We start from the raw sequence: 22,132 nt of genomic DNA, 5'->3' as shown, positions 1-22,132 counted from the left end.
ACAAAAAGGATATGGACATGCGAGATACAACCTTCCTCTGGTGGGATTTATAACGTACTAAATCGAATAACATAACCTTAAATATTCACAAGATAACGAGTGTACGAATTTATCGTATTACGTTGTTGTCTAAATTATTATCCATCAAAATATCAGACTTATCTTTTTACTATATAATATCGTATAAGTTCTATATACAGATTTATACATGTATGTCATTCAACAAAATAGTATACTAAAATAGAAAAGGAAATGATTTTTCAACTTTCTATATAAATAATACATATTCATTTCCAATTTTTTCTTAGACATTAATAAAAACTGTTGAATTATATTTTTCTAAATTAGTAATATAATGATAATATTATATATATCTTTAAATCTAATAAAATTGGTATTGTAACTGGTAACTGAATAGTATTAAGGAAATTTTAATTAAAAATACATCTACATCATGGCAAGTATCAAGGTGTGTTCATTTTTACATTTTAATTCATTGATATATTGTATATATGCATTTAAATATAATAATATCTTTAATACGTAGTTTTATTTCCAGGAATTACCAGAATTAGAAGTCTTTAAAACAGTATTATTCCACTGTATGGTGATAATAGCCTTACCTGTATTTTCATTTTTTGCTAGCAAGATTTTTATTTTTGATGGTATGGAAACAAACAATGCTATTAGAATGTTTAACTTTTTTACGTACATTTAAAAAATTATATTTTGTTGATGATATTTAATAAAATTATATATATATATATATATATATATATATATTAATTCAATATTTAGGGGAAGTATCTAATAATAAAATAGTTTAACATAAACATGAGTAGTAAATAATTCTTGAGAATATTTGAGAATATTTTTTGCATATTTTTTAATCTAGTAGCCAATATTTTATACCTTTTATGTACAAACTTTATGAATTGGAATGTTACATATACATAAATTACTTAATACAGTACATCACAATATATACTTTTGATTATTATACATTAATTGTGTAATAATCAAAATATGATATACATATATTTACGAATATAATTTTGACATCGTATCAATATTTTAAACAAATTTTTATACATTTTAGGATTATTGGGGCTCGATCAAGTGCCAAGCAACGTGTATTCAGCTGGAGTTGCAATCCTTGTCTTACACGTAGCTTTGGGCGCTTTTATATATCGCGCATACTTCGATGATCAATCGAAGACACAGACGAAACGAGATTAATCACTTTTTTTTTTTTTTTTGTATTTGAAACACATATGTGATTAAGTACACTTTTTTGATAACACATTTATTCGCGTATAATCATTGAAAAAAAAAAAACATGTTACATTGTATTGCGTTACATTCTGCAATTGCATACTTTTTTGTTAATGTTTCGATATTTTTCTCTTATTTTCTCCTTTTTTTTTTTTTTTTTTTTTTGTTTAGTGATGTGAAATTGCATGAAGGACGAATATAACTATACTTGTACCAATTAATGAAACGTAATTATTAAATAAAAAGAAGCAGTGACATTCCTACACAATATTTGCATATTGTACAGCACAAACTTTACAATATACATATATCTATATGGAATATGATTCCATTACATATATTTTGCTTTTATATTTGAGAAACCTTGTAGTAGATTAGTTTGTAATTTCTAGTGCCTCAATAAATCACATCAGATACATAAATTAATTGTAGTGCACTTTACCGATCACAGTACTAGATCAGGGGCGAATTTATAATCCTTTGTAGTATTTAGGCTGATAATTTCGAAACAGCTACTTAAAAAGCTACAAGTACGAATTTTTAGAAAGGGGAATAAAATACAGAAGATTATTACAAAATTTCAGTACAAATCCGCCCCTAATAACGCTGAATAGTAGTCATGTACTTTATTTCTACCTTTAAGGAAGAATAAATAACAAAATAAATGGTGATCAATATACAATGCAACACAATATACTACTGATTCCTTTTTAGTACCAATGAACAGTACCGTTGCAACAACTATAAAAAAAGATATTTATCAAATTAATTAGAACACAATTTGAAAGGCAAAATATTTTACTTTTATGAAAAACTATGAATTATGTACAATATACCTAACTATAATTTCATTTCTCGTAATTTCATGTCATCAAAGCTTTGACAATGTTGAAATATCATAAAATATACACGATTCAAGTTAGCAGCCCTTTCAAACATACAAAGCTGTAAGCAAATCCTAGAACAAGCTTAATAAACTTCTTTAATGAAATATTAATTTATTTAAGTATCTTAAATGCAACAAAAGTTTGTGTGACAGAATATTTTGCTGTCGGCCTGGGAAGTATTGGAATGAATGCTTATTGTAATTAAATACATAAAATCGCCTGCGATATTAACTACTTCACAATTTAATTTAGTCATTAGCTCTAACTTAATACTTGTTCTATACATTATAGGACACAATGTATTAAATCTTACTGGCAATGAAATCAGGGATCTCTTTAGAGTGTTCCACTGATAAAAATTTTGTTATGCTTTCCTAAAAGCATATTAAAGCTTGAAGAATTTCGTAATTACACTACAAAAATAATATTCCTGTAACGTCCTAAGAAATAAAAAGATCGTTACAAATATCGTGTACTTTTAACTGAATTGATTATTTTTCATAAACGAATACAGTGGATACATATACACGTGTCAAAAAAGAAAATTTTTTTTATACGTTTTTATTAATATAAAACGAAATTTAAAAATGTCAGCGCCTATCATTATTTATTCCGTGTTCACCTCTATTTTTATAGAAATTTACTTGAATGAAATAATTTTATAATGATATATTAGTTAAATTAATTGAACGTAAAATATACATACAACTTTGTTTAAGTGATTTACAGAAAAAAAATTCTTCAAATTTCAATATACTTAGATTAATGATAGTTGTTCTTAAATAGGTTAACTTATCAATAAATTGCAGCAAACTTAGCAATAAATTGTGATGGGTAAAGAAAAGAAAAAACAATCGCATCTGCTAACTAAGAACATATCAGGCGCTTTTGTGACATGATAAAAATGACTTGTGTAATGACATATTTTCGTTATTTTAATCATGGTAGATTTAATAATATTAAACACACATAAAATTGGATGACCGTTACTCAACATCCATTTTCTCTTCCTGGGGTTGTTGTTGTTGATTGGTTTGAGAGTGAGCATCACCTTGACTATTTTGATTATTTTTCTGATGATTTTCAGAAGCTTTGTCTTTAGGTTTCTCTTCTTTTGGTGGATCGACTTTAGGTTTTGGTTTATTTAAAATTGGTACTACAACACTATCCAGTGACTGTTAAAACACAAAGAAGATATGTAAAAGGCAATATATATAAACGTATTATCAGTTATACATTAAATTAGATATATGCTTCAAATACCTGTTTCTCTGCACGAATTTGAGCTACAGTAACTGGCGGTTGTTGTGTGCGAGGTGTACTGGCAAGAAGCATGCGTTTTTCTTCTAGCCACGTCCATTTTTCTTGCACTACTTTTTCAACCTTCTTTACCTCTTCTTCTGTTAGGTGGGAATATTTATCATCCTTTCCATTGGACGATCTAATGAGATCTATCCCTTTTTTAGCAAGTTGCAAAGCTCCTGCTAATTCATCAAGAGCATAGCCTCTGCCTTCAAATTCCATTCGTCTTTCTTTAATTGGTTCACCTTGTGACTAAAAAAAAAAAAAAACATACAATTTTCAATTTTAAAACGAAAATGTTTATTTGGTATCTAATAAAAAGTATAAATGTAACTTACCTTAAGGCGTGTTAACCGTTCTGAATAAACTTGTCGCTGGCAATCTTCGCCTTCTTCGTACAGCCAATTTTCAGTTTCATCTAATGTACAATAAAGTGTTTCTTTGTCATCTTCCGTAACAAATGTGGACAATTGATCCTCCTCCGACAGCTTAGCACGTAAATCGTAAACATATTCTTCTAATGCGTTACGGGCATCAACACGTTCCTTTTCCTGTTTATCTTCAGCGATCATCTTGGACTTGGATGTAAAAATATATATTTGTCGGGTTTACATTAAAGTTAGGGCTAGGGTTAGGGACGTGAGACGAAACTTCGTTTGGATTACACATTGTCGTTATGCAATAGAGAAGACATTGACTAGTGCAAATACGATTATTATAGAATTGGACAAGTACAACCGTGGTAATTAGATACTCGAGAAACTAATGACAATGATCCTAGGTTCAATAACGAATCCACGGTCAACGGGATGATAGATGAACATGCTCACAAAATCTAAGTCGGATTCTTGGTTAAAACGTGGAATATCCACCGAGCGTACAGGCACTAAGTAACTCGCTAATACGACCTCACTAGAGAATGACTTTCCGTCGCGATGATGCTGCGGAGGAAAACTATGATGGGGTGTGTCTAAGGGCACGAGATCATCGAATTCGTCGAGGATAGCCTTCGTTCAGAAATTGACGTTGCTGTTAAAATTGGTCAATCTCCATATCGGTGGTTAGAAAAAGATGCTAGCCGCCCTCGAGGGAAAGTTGCTAGTGGGAGACGTCATTCGTTGAAAAAAAAAATAGATCTCCCCTATCTTCCCGTAGTTGGGACAAAAACTGTTTGTCTGTTTGAAGGACTTTAGGTAATCAGATCTTAGTGTTTATAACGGCCCTCGGGCTAGCTGATCACGTACTGTGGCATCTGGTAACCATCATACTCGAAGAATAGGGTCTGCGTGTGGCGAGCTACGGGACAGAAACCGTTGGAATGTTTACTGTCGAGTGTTACAACTATTTCCTTTTTAAGGAGAGCTATAGAATTATTCCATGCCTTTGTTAGACAAAGCGTTCATCCCGTGACCGCGGCTACGTTCGACGACTGACTGTCGCCTCGAGCCCAAGCTTATTATCACAACTCTCGAACGATTACAATCGGATCGAAAGACGACAATTGTTTAATTACGCCTACGATAGAATCTAGATTACGGTGTTAGGGGCTTTTCCCGAAGTTCCAAAGGGAAGGGAAGGCGATGTCCTTTCATCTCCGACATATTAATATAGAATATACGAATTATAAAAAATGTACTAACAATTAAATAAACGTAATAAACATAATTTACCTCTTTTTCCAATGCGGCATCTAAATCACGCTGAGAAAGTCCGTATTCACACATATCCACCGGTAAATCAATGGTACGAATAGGAACTTTCTTTTTACCCTTACTTTCGTCATTTTTATCGTCGCCCTGCAAAAATCATAAGATATCCAAATGAAATATTTTTATCTATCTATACATATCTACAATAAAATTTATATTAAAATTTATTTTTTTATTATTATAAATACTAACGAAAGAAATACATATAAAACATTCTATGTTAATTCTTTTATCTAGCATTCATAAGAATATTAAAAATGATTTCTTATTCTTAATGTAATAATTCGTAATCACACACAATAGATAAAATAAATATAATAATGTCATAATAAAACTGAAACATTTTAAACCAAGGCACACAAACTGGAAGTCAGGTGATGATAGAAATGAGTAGAGGATAAAGAGGGGCATTATACTTATGCGAACAGTTTTCAATTCGTCTTACTTCAACTTCAAGATATATTATGTAGTTATATAGAAAAGAACATTCACATAAAATATGCGAATCGAAAACCGAACCGCATTGCCTGCCTTCACAATTTTAGCACATTGATAGCTATTGCATTATAAAAAGTTACTGTCTCTTTTCCTTCTGCGACCCAGTAGAAAAGTAACTGAGCAAAGACAGACAGCACGGCGTGACACAGCTGTATCTTGGACCCATATGCATCGTAACACTTTGCACGAGATTATAATATGCATATGTTTATATTGATAATCGTTTTCAAATTAAATATTCTGACTGCGTTATTTTCTCTTATACGTTGCTATTATTAACCGAGTTTGCAGAAGAAATCGACACAGACTTAAAACCTTTGAATATAACTAAATATCATGCACTAAAGAAACTACAATGTGTAGGAAACTTCTAGGTCATAAATAATTTATATTAGATATACACGAATCAATAGAATTTGATTAATTTATCAATGTATTCGAAATATTAAATAAGTATAGAGACATATCACAAGCAATTACATTGCAAACGAACCTAACATTTTCAGATCTTAGTTCTTTTAAAATGATAAAATGTGCTTAAAAAAATGTTTTTCTTTTTTTTTTCTTTCCCTTTTTGAGACAGTGAATAGTAACATATATAATACGTAGTAGCACGCGAATCTCATATCATGCAGGACATTTCATTTTATGATTACAATGATCTTATAACAAGTAATTGACGATGCTGACGTGATGAAAGAAATAAAAGTCTTATGCCACTTTTACACGCGACAAGGTATTCGTGTAACCATCGATGACTTATAATAATAAAACAACCTAAGCAAAAGTCATAAATTATTGCACATGTTTCAGTTAACATATGGGTCCAAGTAATGATAGTGTGTCGCGTACCGAGCTGAGCCAAGAGAGAATCCTGGAGGAGTAGGAAGGGGCAGAACCCCCCGCACCTCTTCCACCATCATCAGCATCTGAGTTCCGTCGCGTTTTATCCATGCTCACCTAAACCACAACAAACTCACATAGTCATGCATCAGACATTCAAAGCATGAATACTGTTCTTCTACAAAAGTGTATACCAAAGAATGAATTTAATGAGTTTCCATTTAATTTACACTTCGTTGTAGTATAATTGTTATTTATGCAATATACCTTTTTTTTTTTTTTTTTTTAAGTATTATTTTATTGGACATACCATTATTATTTAGCTCAACAAACAGTTAGATAAACCTAACCCTAAGTTAATAAAATTTTTTTATGAATGTATTACAAAGTAAATGTTATACTAAATGTTAATATTATTACACATAAGTTGATAAAAAACGACCTTGAATACATATAATTTGAATGAAAGGTGAAGTAACAATGAATATACATACTTCAGGTGCTGGTGGTTCATTTGCCTGTGCTTCTTGATCAGATTTATCTTTCCTATCTTGCTGCTGATCAACGTCCATGTTATTTTGCTGTTGCTGCTGTTGCTGTTTCTCTTCTTCTTCTTTTTCTTGTTGTGTGAGTTCACGTTTCTCGATCAACGAAGCCGATACAATAGTAAGAATTCCATTCAAGTTTATCCTCACTTTTACTTTTACTTTCGACAATTCACCTTCTGGCGTTGGCTTTACATTCTTTATTGTGTATGTACCTGTAAAAATGTTGTTTATATAGTAAGCTACTGTTAAGTAATAAGAAAGAATTATTAAATAATAAAAAGAATTAAATGCTTACCAACGTGAGTTCGAGGATATGATGCTAATGGCATAGTATAACTTGCAGTGAGCGTAAATGGATTTGATCGATAAAATGTCAACGTTTTCGAGAATGGTACAGAATGATTGTGTCCAAAGATCTCCATTTCACTAAAATAATAGCACAAAAATCAGAAAAATGTGTCCTTATTTAAATATCCTTAATATTATACATAAAATGCGAATATTTTAATGTACCCGTCTTCCCCTTGAGTAGGATCCCACGTTAATTTCAAGGGATACGGTTGAATATCGGTTACCGAGAAATCACGAACTCTAACAGCGGGACTCAACATCGCACACTGAAGTGCGCATCCTCGTGAAACCGCCTCATCTTGATTTAATGTCATAGATACAGTACGACCAAACACTTCTTCAACCAACCGTTTGATAGCAGGAACACGACTAGAACCACCCGCTAATTCAACTGAATGAATGTCTTCCAACTTTAATTCTACAAAAGGTATTGCAGATTAATATATAATTAACGGAAAATATATTTTATGCAAAATTAAACTACGTGTGTAACAACATTAAATGCAAAATAAAACATACTAGAATCTTCAAGGCATCGACGTAAAGTGGATTCAACGCGTTTAAATAAATGTGCACACATTGCTTCCATGTCTGCTCGTTTCATTTCACCATGTACATCCTTCTCATCCATAAAACATTCAATATTAAGGGGAAGCATCGTTGAATTGGCTGACATTTGTTTTTTCAATTTCTCTACTTCTGCTAGTAGTCTTATATATGCACGTGGATTGTTATGCGGATCAATATTATAACGTGATTGAAATTCCTTACAAAAATGTTCTGCTAAAATAGAATCTATATTCCTTCCACCCAATTGACTATCAAAAGTACTAGCTATCATCTAGAAATAAAATATAACATTTATATAATATGTACGACTATATCATAATAATTTTATGATATGTTTTTGCAAGTATATAACTATTAATACCAGTTAAGATAATTACTACTAAGGTAATAAAAATCATTACATACCTTTAGTTTTCCTTTGTGGAATGCACAAATGCTTACTTGTAAGCTTGCATAGCCGCAATCAACAAAGACTACATTTCTCGGAGGTGCATCAGGTGCTGGTAAATCTTGCTTATAGATGCCATAGCACAAAGCAGTAGCTGTTGTTTCATTAAATAATCTAAGAACATTTAAACCAGCAATTCGTGCAGCATCAAGCAATGCCTGACGTTCAGCTTGCGTGTAATATGATGGAACAGAAATAACGCAGTCATTAACAACAGTTTGAAGAGCAGTTTCAGATATATCTTTTAATTTTGTAAATAACATTGCAGTTATTTGCTCAGGTGAGAAAATGTGTTCCTCTCCTAAATATTGTACCTAAAATTTAGAAATAAGTATAAATATCTTTGCTTTGTACTTGTTACATAATTACTTTTATCATTATAGTTTTTATTGTACAAATTATATATAATATGATTCATCGTGTTTTAACTGCTCTAAAGAGATATAAATAAGATATGAGTCCCTATAAATGTGAGAAATCTGGCACAATGCCCAGATTGAATCTAAGTAACGTCTAATATCACATTAAATAATTACAAAAAATCATATTATTTTCCCATAACATTTTGACATGTTAATACAATAATTATTACAATTTTATAAAATAGCTATATATGTTATGAAATATTAGTAACATAACCATAAATCATTCAATTTTATTGCTGAAATATAATAGAAAGGAAATAATTCCATATCTAAAAACAACTTACATGTATACCAATACTTCCATCTGACTGATGAGTTACCTTAAAAGGTAATGTCTGAAGCTCTCTTTGTACCTGTGGGTCATTATATTTTCTACCCAATAATCTTTTAAATCCATGAATGGTATTTTTCATATTGGTCACCATCTGATTCTTAGCAGCTACACCAAGAATTCGATTTTTCCCACTGAATGCTACACATGATCTAAAATCAATATTTATATAAATACAAATTTCACCTACCACAGCATGCATAAAATTCACATAATATTGAACAAGCATGTGTACATCATACAATATTCTACATAATTTCTAGAATAATCTAATCATCCTGGAAGTCTGCTTTTCATACTGAAGTATATATATGTTAAAGAACACAAAAATTTTCAATTTTCAATTTATTAATTCTCTCAGTAAAAAATCTAATAAAATATTACAGATTATAAAATTATGAGAGGAGAAATTAATAATAAAACACCTATATACATGCATGAAAAATATCAGTTTTTTTTACTTTAAAAACGTAAATTTTAATAACATGACATTTATATAAGAACAGAATTAATAAAAATAAGTTATATTTAATGTTTTAACAATTAATAATGAAAATATCAAATTATTACATACACTTTAATATCTTTATTTTTACAGATATTTCTTTTTCATATTTTATTAGATATTAATATTAGATAAAAAAAAATATATAACAAATATCATAACAATTTATTTATGTAGTAATACAATTATCAAATACTATCGATCTACAAACAAGTAATACATATAAATTCGTCATGTTCGGATATAAATTTCGATAACTCAAGCGTAAAAAAATAACAGTTCGTATACATTTTGTACACAAAGAAACTGGGAAAGTAATAGTAGTAGTAGTAGTAGTAGTAGTAGTAATAGTAGTAGTAGTAAGTAGTAACGTCAAGTAGTAACGTATTCATTACATTTATTCTGACTTAAATCGATTGTTGATTCCGTTTTACATGACTACGTCAAATTCAAATAAAGAAAAAATAGCTCGTGGACCATAACTAACATTATGGACTTTTTTGTACTTCTTAGTCATGTGAAAGTAAGCGGGTATGCTTAAGTAGATAAAACGATTTGAACATAAATGGCAATGATCGAATACCGCATCATCTACTTTACATACTACTTGTACAGAAATGAATTATGTATTACTACTTTTAAATTGTTCTACTATTTTTACGTAAAATTTTCACGTAAATCAGCGAAACAAGAGAAATACTCGGAGATACCGGGTGAGCACCGGTATCTTTCTACATAAGAGAAAAAATTAGGTATCGATTATTATAATAAAAGAAACTTACGGTGTATTTCGAAGACTGTAATCATTAGCTATAGTTTCAATGCCTCCCGCCCGTGCTACAGCCACATAACAGCTTTCGTTACCAAAGTCAATTCCGATCACGGACATAGCAGCCATGGCTGAGACTGGGTACGACGTTTTCTTTACGACACTGAATAATACTATCTTGCGTAAATCAAAGATTAAACGTTGATCCTGGACAAGGATGGACGATTGATTGATAGTCGTTTAGATTTCGCGTTAATAATTATCGTGTACGGTGGATAAATTCTCGCTCTACACTCACGCAATAGTCTGAATGAAATGCTCTCCGCACGGTAACTGTGATTACTTCTTTCTGCTAACTTCTGCTGAAAATTCACCAATCATGGCGCTGCGGTATACGATTCCTATTGGTCAGTCGGCTGCTCTGGAACATTCTGGAATTATGCGCCATTGGAATTTTCCTCTTAGACATAGTCAGTTTCATTTCTCGAAGGATCGAAAATAATGGATCGATATACAACATTATTTTGCTACAAATTACCATGTCTATATACAAATAATCGATTAGAAGAATTTATGCTATTACATTTTCTTTCTCCCCGCGTATCGTTTCTCGCAGATTTTGAATTTATATATAGCAAATTTTGCGCACGAGTATGATTGGTTTGCACGACGGTATGCCTGTTGTGAAACAAATTTTGAATTACTGTAATTGAATATGTTAAACAACGTCATTTTACAAATTTTTACACCGTTACAATTTTTTGATTATAGTAAAGTTATACGTGGAATTAATGGGTGATATTTCGGGTGATATATATATATATCACATATATATATATATATATATATATATATATATATATATATATATATATATCACACACATATATTACAATTATTACTATTACATAGAATTCTAATTGTAAACATTATATGTATATGTTATATTTTATATGTAATAATAAAAATTTTATATGTATGTGCAAACTGTGTGTTATGTTCTAATAAAATTACTTATGCCGACTATATTTACGTATATAATCAAGAGAAAAAGTTGCTTCCTTAAGTATGTATATATTATATTATACGTCAGTTCAATTTCATAAAATGTTGCATGATATGTCGCGCTTGTGTACAAGAGCGTGATTTAAAGCAGTCTTGAAATAAAGCGGTCAAAAACGTAAATATAGTGCGATTTGTATTACTGCATTATTATATGAATTATTGGCAGTTATTCAATGAATTCATATATCGATATACTAGTAATAAATAGTAGATATAATCGTGTAATATAAAAATCATACGGTCCAAACGCATAAGTACATGATATCCACATCTGTAAAATGTCGCGTCTGTTTAATTTACGATTTTGTTCAATTATAAAAAGGAATAAAAATTCAACGACTCTGATGAATAAAGGAAATTTATGGACAGCAAATGAAATAAAAAGTGTATTCCATCAAAATGGTAAAGGTTATGCCCAGCTCTATTGGAAACTTCAGGAACACATGTATCCATTATATAAATTTTTGGATATACTTAAATCGAAGGAAATTCGTCCTTTATTAAGAAGAATGAAAGTCTTACGAAATAAATATGACATTAATGATGAAAAAAAAAATTTCAGAAACATAGGATTTATACTGGGTGGTATTGGTATAACCATAGCTCTTTGCGAAGCCAAAAATCACAGAGGTATATATTATTAAAGAAGATATGTCTTTGTATATGTAATTACATGGAATAAACATCCATTTACTATCAATATTTTTTACTAGATAAACAGTTTTTTCTGGCTGCAAAATATGGCAATATTCGAGAGTTAACGAATGTGAGTATAAACAGATATTTCATCATTGTATCAATTGCTAAGAAACTGTTGGTTTGTAGATTATAAAAGAAGGTATTGATGTAAATATGCGCCATCCATTAGGTTGGACAGCATTGCATCTTGCTGCTATTAATGCAAAACCAGAGGTTGTGAAACTTTTATTGAAACACGGAGCAGATGCTAATCTTCAAGATGAATTCATTAACGTTTATGGAACTGCTATAGAAAAAGGATTACATACTTTGGATGGTACAAGATTGAAACAAATTACAATAATTAAATAAAAATGGCATAGTTGTATGTATTATTCATATCTTACAAGATATTGCATAAATTTCCAAATTTCCAGTGCTCATGATAAGGGAGGAAGAATTTTGCGATCATTTGAATAGTAGGGCCACTTTCAAAGGTTTTACAGCATTACATTATGCTGTTTTAGCAGACTCTAAGCCTTGCGTACAAGCATTATTAGAAGCAGGAGCCGATCCAACAATGAAAAATGAATCAGGACATAGAGCAGTAGAATATGCTAAAGATGGAGAACTCAAAGAAATGCTTATAAAACGTGCGATAAAATATGATGAAATAACGAAGGAAAAAGTACATATGATTAAAATCAAGCTTTGATTTTTATGTAGTGCTATTTTTGATCCATTTTTTTGCTTAATATTGTAAACAGGAATTAGAAGAACGTCGTAGATTTCCACTAGAGCAACGTTTGAGACAGTATATCGTTGGACAAACTGGAGCAATATCTATCGTTGCATCTAGTAAGATTTATTTTATACGCTTAATAAATTTATATATAAACATAAGGCGTGTATAATACTTTTTGTAATACTCTGTGTAATTGCAGCTATTAGAAGGAAAGAGAATGGATGGATAGATGAAAAACACCCCTTAGTATTTCTTTTCTTAGGTTCATCAGGAATTGGAAAAACCGAATTGGCTAAGCAATTAGCTGCATATATACATAAAAATAAACAGGAAGGATTTATTCGATTGGATATGTCAGAGTATCAAGAGAAACATGAAGTTGCTAAACTGATTGGTGCGCCACCAGGGTGAATTTTATTCCTATTTATCACGCTATATGTATATTTCAGATATTATAAACATAACCTACCAGTTATTCTTCTTTTTTATTGTATCGATTAGATATGTTGGCCATGATGACGGTGGACAATTAACAAAACTTTTAAGGAAATGTCCAAATGCTGTTGTATTATTTGACGAGGTTGATAAAGCACACCCCGATGTACTTACCGTTTTGTTACAATTGTTCGATGAAGTATGATTACTTCTGTGTGTTTTATCGAATATATGACATTAAAATATTAGATCAAAATGAAAATCTAGATGTTTGTTTAGGGAAGACTCACTGACGGTAAAGGTAAAACAATCGAATGCAAAAATGCAATTTTTATAATGACATCAAATTTGGCAAGCGAAGTAATCGCTGATCACGCGGTACACCTTAGAGAAGAAGCTCAACGTGTAATGGAGCAAAAACTGGATAAGAATGTTGACACAGAGGAAGATCCAGAACACATTGAAATATCTCGTAAATTTAAAGACGAAGTAGTATGTATTGATTTCTTTAAGATATTTTTTTAACGTTTTTAGAACGAATTTAAAAAAAAAAAAAAATGTCCTCTTTACAGGTGAGGCCGATATTGAAGTCACACTTTGGTAGAGACGAGTTTTTGGGTAGAATAAATGAAATCGTATACTTTTTACCATTTTCTCAATCTGAACTTATATCGTTAGTTGTAAAAGAATTGGAAACTTGGGCAGATCGTGCGAAGAAAAGGCATAAAATAGAATTGAAATGGAATAGAGAAGTTCTGTCACTTTTAGCCGAAGGATACGACACTCATTACGGAGCACGCTCTATTAAGTACGAAATTGAAAGACGCGTTGTTAACCAATTAGCTGCTGCTCATGAACGAGGCCAATTAGGTATGTAAATTATTACTAATATTTAAAAACAACTTTTTCAAATTTTAATGAAATATTGTTTCTGTGTTTTTATAGAAAAGGGATGTTGCGTATTACTTAAAGTCAAATGGTATAAAAATGGTGCGAATATAGCGTTATCAATACGACGCAAAGGTGCAAAAGATTTTGTCGATCTTTCAACAGAGAATTTGACAACAAATGTAAATTCGACATTTTAATAGCATAAAAGATTATTGCAGGTGTATAATTTCAACAACTGTAGAAAATGTATTATAGCTTGATCTCATAGTGCGTATAAATAAAAAAATTTGGGATGTTTTGTATTATTTATTGTAGAGATGAAACAATGTTTGTAATAATAATATATGTTTAATGATGCGCGATAATTTTGAGATCCATAACGAAACAAAATGTAAATAAAAATGATAAAATCCATCATATCCGTACAAATTTTTACAATTTCTTTCTATTACACCCTACACTTCGTTTCTAATATATAGATGAAATGAAATATACGATTCTGATGGATATTAGTAGTTCTTTATTTTAAATCGAATCACGAGGATACATTACAAGAAAATATCGATTACACTTCACATTTAGGACACATTGCACATTCTTTACGACGTTAGTAAGACTAGAGACATTTTCGAAACGTGCAGAAAATCAGTTGTGGAAACTGTTTCTCTGCCTTGCTTATCGATCGCCCCGCAATACCATAAACCTTATTTCTTTCATCAATTATTATTTGTACAACGATCATAATCCAAATAGTAGTTTTAACCACTGGGAATCGCGATAGATGCGAGCATTTTTATTTGGTTTAAATATTATCGTGCAAGGCAAATTCAGGTCCGACAAGGGGGTGTCTATCTATGTATTGTATTGAAAAGTAGCAAGAAATAATCGACGCATGAGATCGTTCTTGAAATAGGCGCATGAAAGTTAATGGTAGAAATACGATAAAAAAGTAGCGTTTACGGAGATTCTGTTTCATCATTTATGATGAATGCGGAAACACGAAATTCATGTAGTCGTTACATGCCGTCACAGCTATTACAAGTATATTCGGAATGTTAGACGCGCGTATTGTATTAGACACCCAAAATGATTGTTTTATTATACGGTATACGTACAAGAACATTTTTATATGTATATAATATATACATATAAGATATATAAATATATAATATATATATATATATATCTTAAATGTGTATATAAATAAAATATGAATATATGTGTACATATATGTCTTTTTTTTTTTTTTTTTAATATAAATACCATGTATGTGGAATATAATAGAAATACTGTTAAGTATAAGTTAAGCGTACGATTCGGACCACGCTCATAATTAGCTAAGCGTTTCTTCCCAACAAACCTTTTTTTCATTTTCACCAACTATTACGTGTTACGTAATCATATACCATTACATGTGTGTATATATATATATATATATGTTTATATATATATATTATATATATATATATATATATATATATATATATATATATATATATATATATATATATATATATGTTTTTATATAACATATATTTATATTTACTTACAACATACTTAACGAATTTTAATTTTTTCTTTTCACCAGGTAACGTTTGTCACATTATTAGTATTCTCGCAGCCAACGAATCAAAAACATTTTAATCGCTGTAATACACGTATGTACGAGCCTAAAATATTTATAAGTACGGCAGGTTCCTTAGTCGAACTCTCTTAAATTAACAATAAGTAGATATAAGCTCTGAAATTTTCAAAATTATCGGTATATATGATATGATAAACTTTGGTCGGAAATGTTCACATTTTCATTTGGTTTTCTTTATTTGTTTGTCCTTCCTCGTTATCTTTCGTATAAATCAGACTTCGTTATTAAATACATAGAACTTGATTTCTTGTTTCTGTATTTATCTATTTCTCTTGAACTCTTTAGCGGTGTTGTATGCCTAGCAAAAGTGTGAGAAAGGAACGTAATAAATCGAGAAATATATATTCTATTATTCAGTAGTATTTCAGAAGATCCGTATTTAAGACTTGTGTCTGAACGAACGTTACACGATAATAGTACACGCGACAATTTTTTGCATTTTCTGTTGCTGCTTATGTACTCGTAAATAATTACGACATTAACAACGATAACGCGATTATACTATATTTATCGGAGGAGAATCGTTTTCATTAGGCTTTCGGTTCGTTTGTAATTATTCAATGGCGCATCCACGCACGCCTTGTACTTCTCTGAGGTCAGTTTTGTTGCATAGTACAAACTTAGGCCTAGGAAGTACATATGTATGTATACTATTATAGTCTGAAATCACCGGAGTGGTTTCAGACTATAATAAAAATCACATTAGGACTAGAAAAACATATCATTTACCAAATTATTCATCCTTTTCTCTCCTGTCTTTTAGTTTTTTTTTCTTTTTGTTCATTTTTACCTTTTATCCTATCACCATCTTATTTACCTATAGTTGAAATCACCCTTCGAACGTCTTATCTTGAAATTACCTCGAGCAAATAATTTCATTACTGTACTGTGTAACGGAAAGTACGGTGATGTGTTTCTTATCATTTGAAGCACGATTATCTACTATCACTCATATTCGTTACCACGAATAGAATAATTATCTTGCTGATTGTGTAAGGTACATTTAGCCGCCAGTAGAAACAAATTATACAAATACCAAATACAAATACGTAGTGTGTATATACGAAACGATTGTCTCCTCCATACGCAAATTTTTCTCCTTCTTCCTTCCTTCAAAATATTCTCCCATCCACTTGCTGTGACACGATTCCCTGTTTATGAATAAACGAACTGTTTATCTCACAATACGTACCATTTCCTCTAGGTTAGACGATTCAATCTCGAAGGTCATAGTAAACCTACGGAAAATCTGGTACAGTGAAATATCGTATTAATAGATTCTCGAGGATCGAGGGACATCGATCCTTGCGATTCGCTGAAACGGACAATAACGATGTATCTTTTTCGCGGTTTTCTTATTCGTTAGTGGTCTCGAGTACATCCATAAAAGCGGTTTCACATATATAACACTGCTACTGTCGTTTACATATACCATTTACCGATTATTTATCCTATGCTTTTTGATTGTACTCTTCCCTTCGCAATCCGGCAAGGAAGCGAAACAAAAAGGAATAAAGAAGAAATTGTGTCCACGTTCCCATAAAATGGCCACGTTTTGTTTTTTTTTTTTTTAGAAAACGGTACGCGACGAACGTAACATCGATCGATTCTTTTGCTTTTCTACTCCTTTCTCTTCTTCTGTTTCTTTTAGTGTAACGTGTGCCACATGTCGATGGTTTTCCTCGGTGATTGAGTCATATGAAGCCAGTGCTCTCTTCCTTGACTTCCGCTTCCTTCCACTCCCCGAATCACTCCTGTGGCTGGACCAACGATACAGGAACCGACGATCACGTTCCCTCCGATAAACTCGTTGCTCGAGTCCATCACACATACCTTGCGAAACAATTAGTTCAATTATTTTATCAATTTGAATCTTTCCCATTTTTTCTTTTCTTTTTTTACATACGATGAAAATGTTTTTCAGGAATATACTCTGGGTATCAAAATCGATGGATGTAGCAATTAGATCTATCGATATCTCGTCACTGGGTTCAATCCGTTTCCAATAATGATGTTTCGTTTGATGAACGATGAATCGCTATTTGTTCGTAATATAGAGACTTGCATGTTAGAGTCGCAAAGACTACTTTTGCAAATTTATTTCCCCCATTTAACTTTCTTCCTATACATCCTATACATCCTATACATCCTATACATCCTATACATCCTATACATCCTATACATCCTATACTTCCTATACCATTACATTTCGTTTTACTTGAGAAAATATTTACAGATTTGTGACAAGTGTTTGAAAATGTACTCTCGGTTCCATCGTAAAAGTTTCAGTGAACAACAAATTTTCTTTCATCTATGAATAGCCTCCTAAAGATCTATAAATCTTTACTATCGTTGTACGATATATATCTGATCATGCATATTCCACGAGCTTCAAAATTTTAGAGCAAAACGTGATCACGCGAAAGAAAAGATAGCGTGTCTATAAGACTATTCTGAAGTTTCCAATCGGCTGGAATTGCCCATTTTGCAACGTTGGATCGGTCGCTTGACTCGAGAATCATCGTTGAGGACTTTTACAAAAAACCACGGAAGTTCATCGATATTCAGTCTAGACTCGTCGTACGACTACGAAGGTCGCCTCTTTCTTGTTTGCTCTTTTTTTCTTCGAGGCCTTTTTCCGGACGCGACAGAACGCTCGTCGATAATCGCGACCGACATTTCGCCAACTCGCTATGTAAACACGCGATTTCACAAAGCAAATAAATTCTCTATTCAACTAGTACAGGTTTCCACAAGGATAGTATAAGCAGGAACTTCTGTTTTTCGTTATTACTAGCGTAGCGTTTAGCGTAGACGAGAGACGCGATATCGCTGCGGTTTTGTAAATCACACATTCGACCGTTCAATTTACCATTGTTAATCCTGTCTAAGTACAATAGTAGGTCTAGTCTACATTCTCTACTTATTTTTTTTCTCTCTGTATAGTTTTAAGAGACGACTGGTCGGTTCTACGGATGCTTCCTGATTGTCTTTCTTTCTCTTTTTCTTCTTTTGCATGAAAAAACTATTTAACCGTTGCGCTACGTTTGCTCAACGTGATTGTTATACGTACGTATACGTTTGTTAACAGATCATCTTTTGACAAAATCATCATCTTGCAGAGAGTACTATTATGATTATAGAACGACATATAAAAAAATAAGAGATCCCTAAATAAAGCAATCGTTATTCAGTATTTGAAAGATCGGTGAGATCAATTCGAGTGGCAAGTTAATTAGTTTCTCATAATTGTTAGACTAATGAAATTTCTTTATTTATGATTATCGGCTTGTGTATACGTTTCAATACGATCTTGTAGTTTTGCAGGATCTAAGATACAAATTTGTCACTGCTGCAAAATTTCACTAACGACTCACGTTCAAAGTCTATATCCGCCGAGTAACAAATAAAAGCGTATCGATGAAAATTGTTCACGACCGAAGTTGCGAGAATTGATCGGAATTCAACTCTACGGGGATCTGGTGTTTTCTAAATTGTTGCTAGGTTTTGTAGGCGACCCTATGATGTAAATCAATAACTTGTAATCGACGGAACTCGTTTATAGTTGGCAAGGTTGCGTGATCCCGAGAACAATACTGCAGAGTTTTACGTTTCGTGGAAATGGCTGCGGAGGTATTGCTTTTGAAATATTCCATGCAAAGCAGATGGTGTCTATCGCATGTAAAATAACTTGACTGTATTTTACAAAAGTACGCACATACATAGAAATTTCTGAATATCATTTTAATTTTTATATCCTTTGAATATCATTTAATTTTAATGGAATTCGATACTTTTAGTTAACTATATCGATATCTATAGCGATAGCCTTATTAAGGTCAAAAAAGGATGGTCATTTTTTATTCTTCTATACTTAATTTAAGATAGATTCGTCGATATTAAACGAAACAGATGTTATTGGAAAATTGTTCGAAATGCACAGGACAAATAATGTCAAAATAGAAATAGATGATACATACATGTGACTATATTGTAACTTTGTTCCTTTCTTTTTTTTTTGTTTTTTTTTTGTTTTTTTTATCACACTCGAATTACAGAAAAATCGAACGTATACACGTACTATGCCAATACGTACGTCGATTATCGAACAATTTTAATATCTCGAGCTACTAAACAAAGTTGCAAAGTGTGTTGAATTTTTTCGTTAATACGATTTTTATTTTAATTTTCGCACGATCTTTGACGAGAAGGAAAAAAACGGCGAGCTACGTTTCGCAACATAAAAATTGAAAATTAAATTTTTCCCATGCTGCTGAAAATGTGATTTTTCTCTCTTGTTACAGAACCGTATAATATAGTTGGAACGCTCAGCCTCGTGGAATTTTGTTACGCATATCAATACACGAACCGTTGATTTAAATAATATTTTCAATGGGACAACCCACCGACATCTGACAGTGGTCCAGAAGATAAATCTTTTTCGAATTAATTAATATCTTTTTAATATATTTAATACATCTTTTATTCACCATGTGTAATAATAGATTATTCTATGCGAAATTGCAAGTATGTGAAAACTTTAATGGAAGATCGATATAATCGTATTATTTTCCAACAATAAGATAAGATAATCGAGGAGACGATTCATAAAATCTGTACTTATTAAATGTATAGGATTTTGTTTCGAACAAATCTCCAAGGTTTTGTGAAAGAAAACAAGAAAATTTCAGTCGTATTTCCCTTTTAGTTCACCAAAATTTGCTCCGATTTTTGGCTTAATGGAGTAGCTTTTTATAAAATGTCATAGATACAACGAAATTTACGAAAGGCGACGGACATTATATCTTTGAATCAGTTTGATTTAAATTATTCCTCCGATATGAAATCGATATGATCTTCGTGTAAAACACTTTGAAATTGCTTCTCACCAGGACAATGGTTTTATTTACTCGACGATACGAGAGCCTGCATTACGGTGGAACTAGAAAAGCTTGATTAAACACGTTGCACGTATATCTACCTCGATGGCTGACGATGCAAGATAGTTGGCAGGAACATTAAAGGACATTGCCTCGTTCCAAACGGGACTGGTGGTCGCTTTTCTTACAGCAGTTTTCTTCTTCTTCACCCTCTTCTCTCCGCAAAGGAGATTTACTTTCACGAAGGAATCTAAGGTTTCTTTGTCCTGCGTAACACAATCAGGCGCGTCAAGTGGAATATGAAAATGCTCAAATTGTCGATATCTTTCGTGACGCAAACGAACGACAGCAAGAAGAGACGTCAATTTCAGACATCGATTAAAAACGGAATCAGCAATCAAACGAAACGAAACGAAACGAAACGAAACGAAACGAAACGAAACGAAACGAAACGAAACGAAAATGATTAACGTTTTAATAGTCGCACGAACCAAAGTTAAGTGACAAAAGTTGATGGGAAAATTAGAGAACGAAAAGTAGAACTAAAATATTACTAAAATATGTAAATAAAGTAACAAGGAAATTTGGTAAATTCGATCGAGTTACCTGTGGTGGAAACAGATTTCGCGCCTTCAATATCTGTACTGTTAATCGTTCGGCACTGGGCAGATAAGAGAGCGACAGTAGAACTTCTTGAATTTGTTCGGGTGGCTTCCGTTCACGTTCAATGTCTCCCCAAACTTCTTCGGTCGAGGTAGGAGAATCTAATCGTAAAATATTTAGCGGCACTTTGACAGAACCTACTATGTCATTCCTGGAGAAACGATCGTAATCGAGCACCTATCAGACAGAAAAAGTTTGACTCGATTAAATCACCGATTTTCTGGTGCGCGTAACGTGAAAAATGTAATTTATAACTCGTATCGTAATAAATGTTAACGAAACATTAGCCTTCGTTGATCGAAGGTTCTGCTAATATTTCTGCTATATTAGGGTCGATGACCCATATTACAAAAAATCTTTTCATATGCCGAAAGGAAAATTAAGAAAAAATTAAATGTCAAAAAATATAGTGTTTAAATAGAACTGTGTTTGCGCCAAAGAGAAACGAATAATACCAGTACAATTTAATCGAAGATAAAGGTTTTGAAACAAAGTAAGAACCATCCGAATTTGATACGTCTGTTTCTCCATTTACATAAATCTATTGATTTCAATTTCGTAGAAACCCGATGTTTTTGCTATATCGAGATAATTTATTGCATTACGAATGTTATCAAACCAATGAAACAAACGTAACAGATTCCACTTTTTCCAACGAAATAACACACA

At 31.7% G+C, this 22,132-nt stretch overlaps 4 protein-coding genes across 5 annotated transcripts in view; 2 read left to right on the top strand and 2 right to left on the bottom strand.

The window, feature by feature from the left end:
- The first annotated feature begins 68 nt into the window (after positions 1 to 68).
- Positions 69 to 1,326, top strand: LOC117234770 (vacuolar ATPase assembly integral membrane protein VMA21 homolog). Its single transcript, XM_033496299.1, has 4 exons — positions 69 to 210; positions 309 to 469; positions 560 to 665; positions 1,100 to 1,326. Exons 2-4 carry the CDS (start codon positions 455 to 457, stop codon positions 1,237 to 1,239), a joined length of 261 nt encoding a protein of 86 aa, XP_033352190.1. The 5' UTR covers positions 69 to 210; positions 309 to 454; the 3' UTR covers positions 1,240 to 1,326.
- A 98-nt stretch (positions 1,327 to 1,424) lies between these two features.
- LOC117234768 (97 kDa heat shock protein) lies at positions 1,425 to 10,818 on the bottom strand. Of its 2 annotated transcripts, XM_033496296.1 has the most exons (12): positions 10,475 to 10,818; positions 9,141 to 9,339; positions 8,389 to 8,745; positions 7,933 to 8,254; positions 7,576 to 7,831; positions 7,358 to 7,488; positions 7,009 to 7,274; positions 6,524 to 6,631; positions 5,135 to 5,260; positions 3,803 to 4,042; positions 3,426 to 3,716; positions 1,425 to 3,337 (listed from the first exon to the last, which is right to left on the bottom strand). In XM_033496296.1, exons 1-12 carry the CDS (start codon positions 10,588 to 10,590, stop codon positions 3,149 to 3,151), a joined length of 2,601 nt encoding a protein of 866 aa, XP_033352187.1. In that variant the 5' UTR covers positions 10,591 to 10,818; the 3' UTR covers positions 1,425 to 3,148. The 2 variants fall into 2 exon arrangements, with proteins under 2 accessions (XP_033352187.1, XP_033352188.1); XM_033496297.1 differs by lacking the exon at positions 6,524 to 6,631 and having other exon boundaries at positions 10,475 to 10,817.
- Positions 10,819 to 11,526: 708 nt separating this feature from the next.
- LOC117234803 (caseinolytic peptidase B protein homolog) lies at positions 11,527 to 14,692 on the top strand. Its single transcript, XM_033496344.1, has 10 exons — positions 11,527 to 12,156; positions 12,240 to 12,292; positions 12,352 to 12,541; positions 12,642 to 12,892; positions 12,972 to 13,062; positions 13,149 to 13,356; positions 13,451 to 13,583; positions 13,664 to 13,876; positions 13,957 to 14,254; positions 14,330 to 14,692. Exons 1-10 carry the CDS (start codon positions 11,805 to 11,807, stop codon positions 14,470 to 14,472), a joined length of 1,932 nt encoding a protein of 643 aa, XP_033352235.1. The 5' UTR covers positions 11,527 to 11,804; the 3' UTR covers positions 14,473 to 14,692.
- A 1,161-nt stretch (positions 14,693 to 15,853) lies between these two features.
- Positions 15,854 to 22,132, bottom strand: part of LOC117234793 (synaptotagmin-6) — a 92,152-nt gene continuing 85,873 nt past the window's right edge. The window contains exons 8-10 of the mRNA XM_033496332.1: positions 21,407 to 21,640; positions 20,902 to 21,066; positions 15,854 to 17,753 (exon numbers count right to left, since the gene is read on the bottom strand). Of these exons, the coding sequence (XP_033352223.1) occupies positions 17,568 to 17,753; positions 20,902 to 21,066; positions 21,407 to 21,640 (585 nt within the window). The 3' untranslated portion in view covers positions 15,854 to 17,567. The remainder of the gene's footprint in view (positions 17,754 to 20,901; positions 21,067 to 21,406; positions 21,641 to 22,132) is intronic.

The sequence above is a fragment of the Bombus vosnesenskii genome, unplaced genomic scaffold, assembly GCF_011952255.1.
Source record: "Bombus vosnesenskii isolate JDL3184/JDL3185 unplaced genomic scaffold, Bvos_JDL3184-5_v1.1 scf7180000013309, whole genome shotgun sequence".
Taxonomy (NCBI): domain Eukaryota; kingdom Metazoa; phylum Arthropoda; class Insecta; order Hymenoptera; family Apidae; genus Bombus; species Bombus vosnesenskii.
This window is presented reverse-complemented; position numbering and strand designations above follow the sequence as displayed.

Bases quoted from the DNA above. Each gene is read 5' to 3' on its own strand.
- LOC117234770 (XM_033496299.1), top strand. The intron at 666-1,099 runs GTATGGAAACAA...TATACATTTTAG, and splicing joins CAAGATTTTTATTTTTGATG to GATTATTGGGGCTCGATCAA.
- LOC117234768 (XM_033496296.1), bottom strand. From the start codon at position 10,590: ATGGCTGCTATGTCCGTGATCGGAATTGACTTTGGTAACGAAAGCTGT. The intron at 7,489-7,575 runs GTACATTAAAAT...CTATTATTTTAG, and splicing joins CCTACTCAAGGGGAAGACGG to TGAAATGGAGATCTTTGGAC. The intron at 4,043-5,134 runs GTAAATTATGTT...TTTACATCCAAG, and splicing joins ATGCCGCATTGGAAAAAGAG to TCCAAGATGATCGCTGAAGA.
- LOC117234803 (XM_033496344.1), top strand. From the start codon at position 11,805: ATGTCGCGTCTGTTTAATTTACGATTTTGTTCAATTATAAAAAGGAAT. The intron at 12,542-12,641 runs GTACAAGATTGA...CCAAATTTCCAG, and splicing joins AGGATTACATACTTTGGATG to TGCTCATGATAAGGGAGGAA. The intron at 13,877-13,956 runs GTATGTATTGAT...TCCTCTTTACAG, and splicing joins GTAAATTTAAAGACGAAGTA to GTGAGGCCGATATTGAAGTC.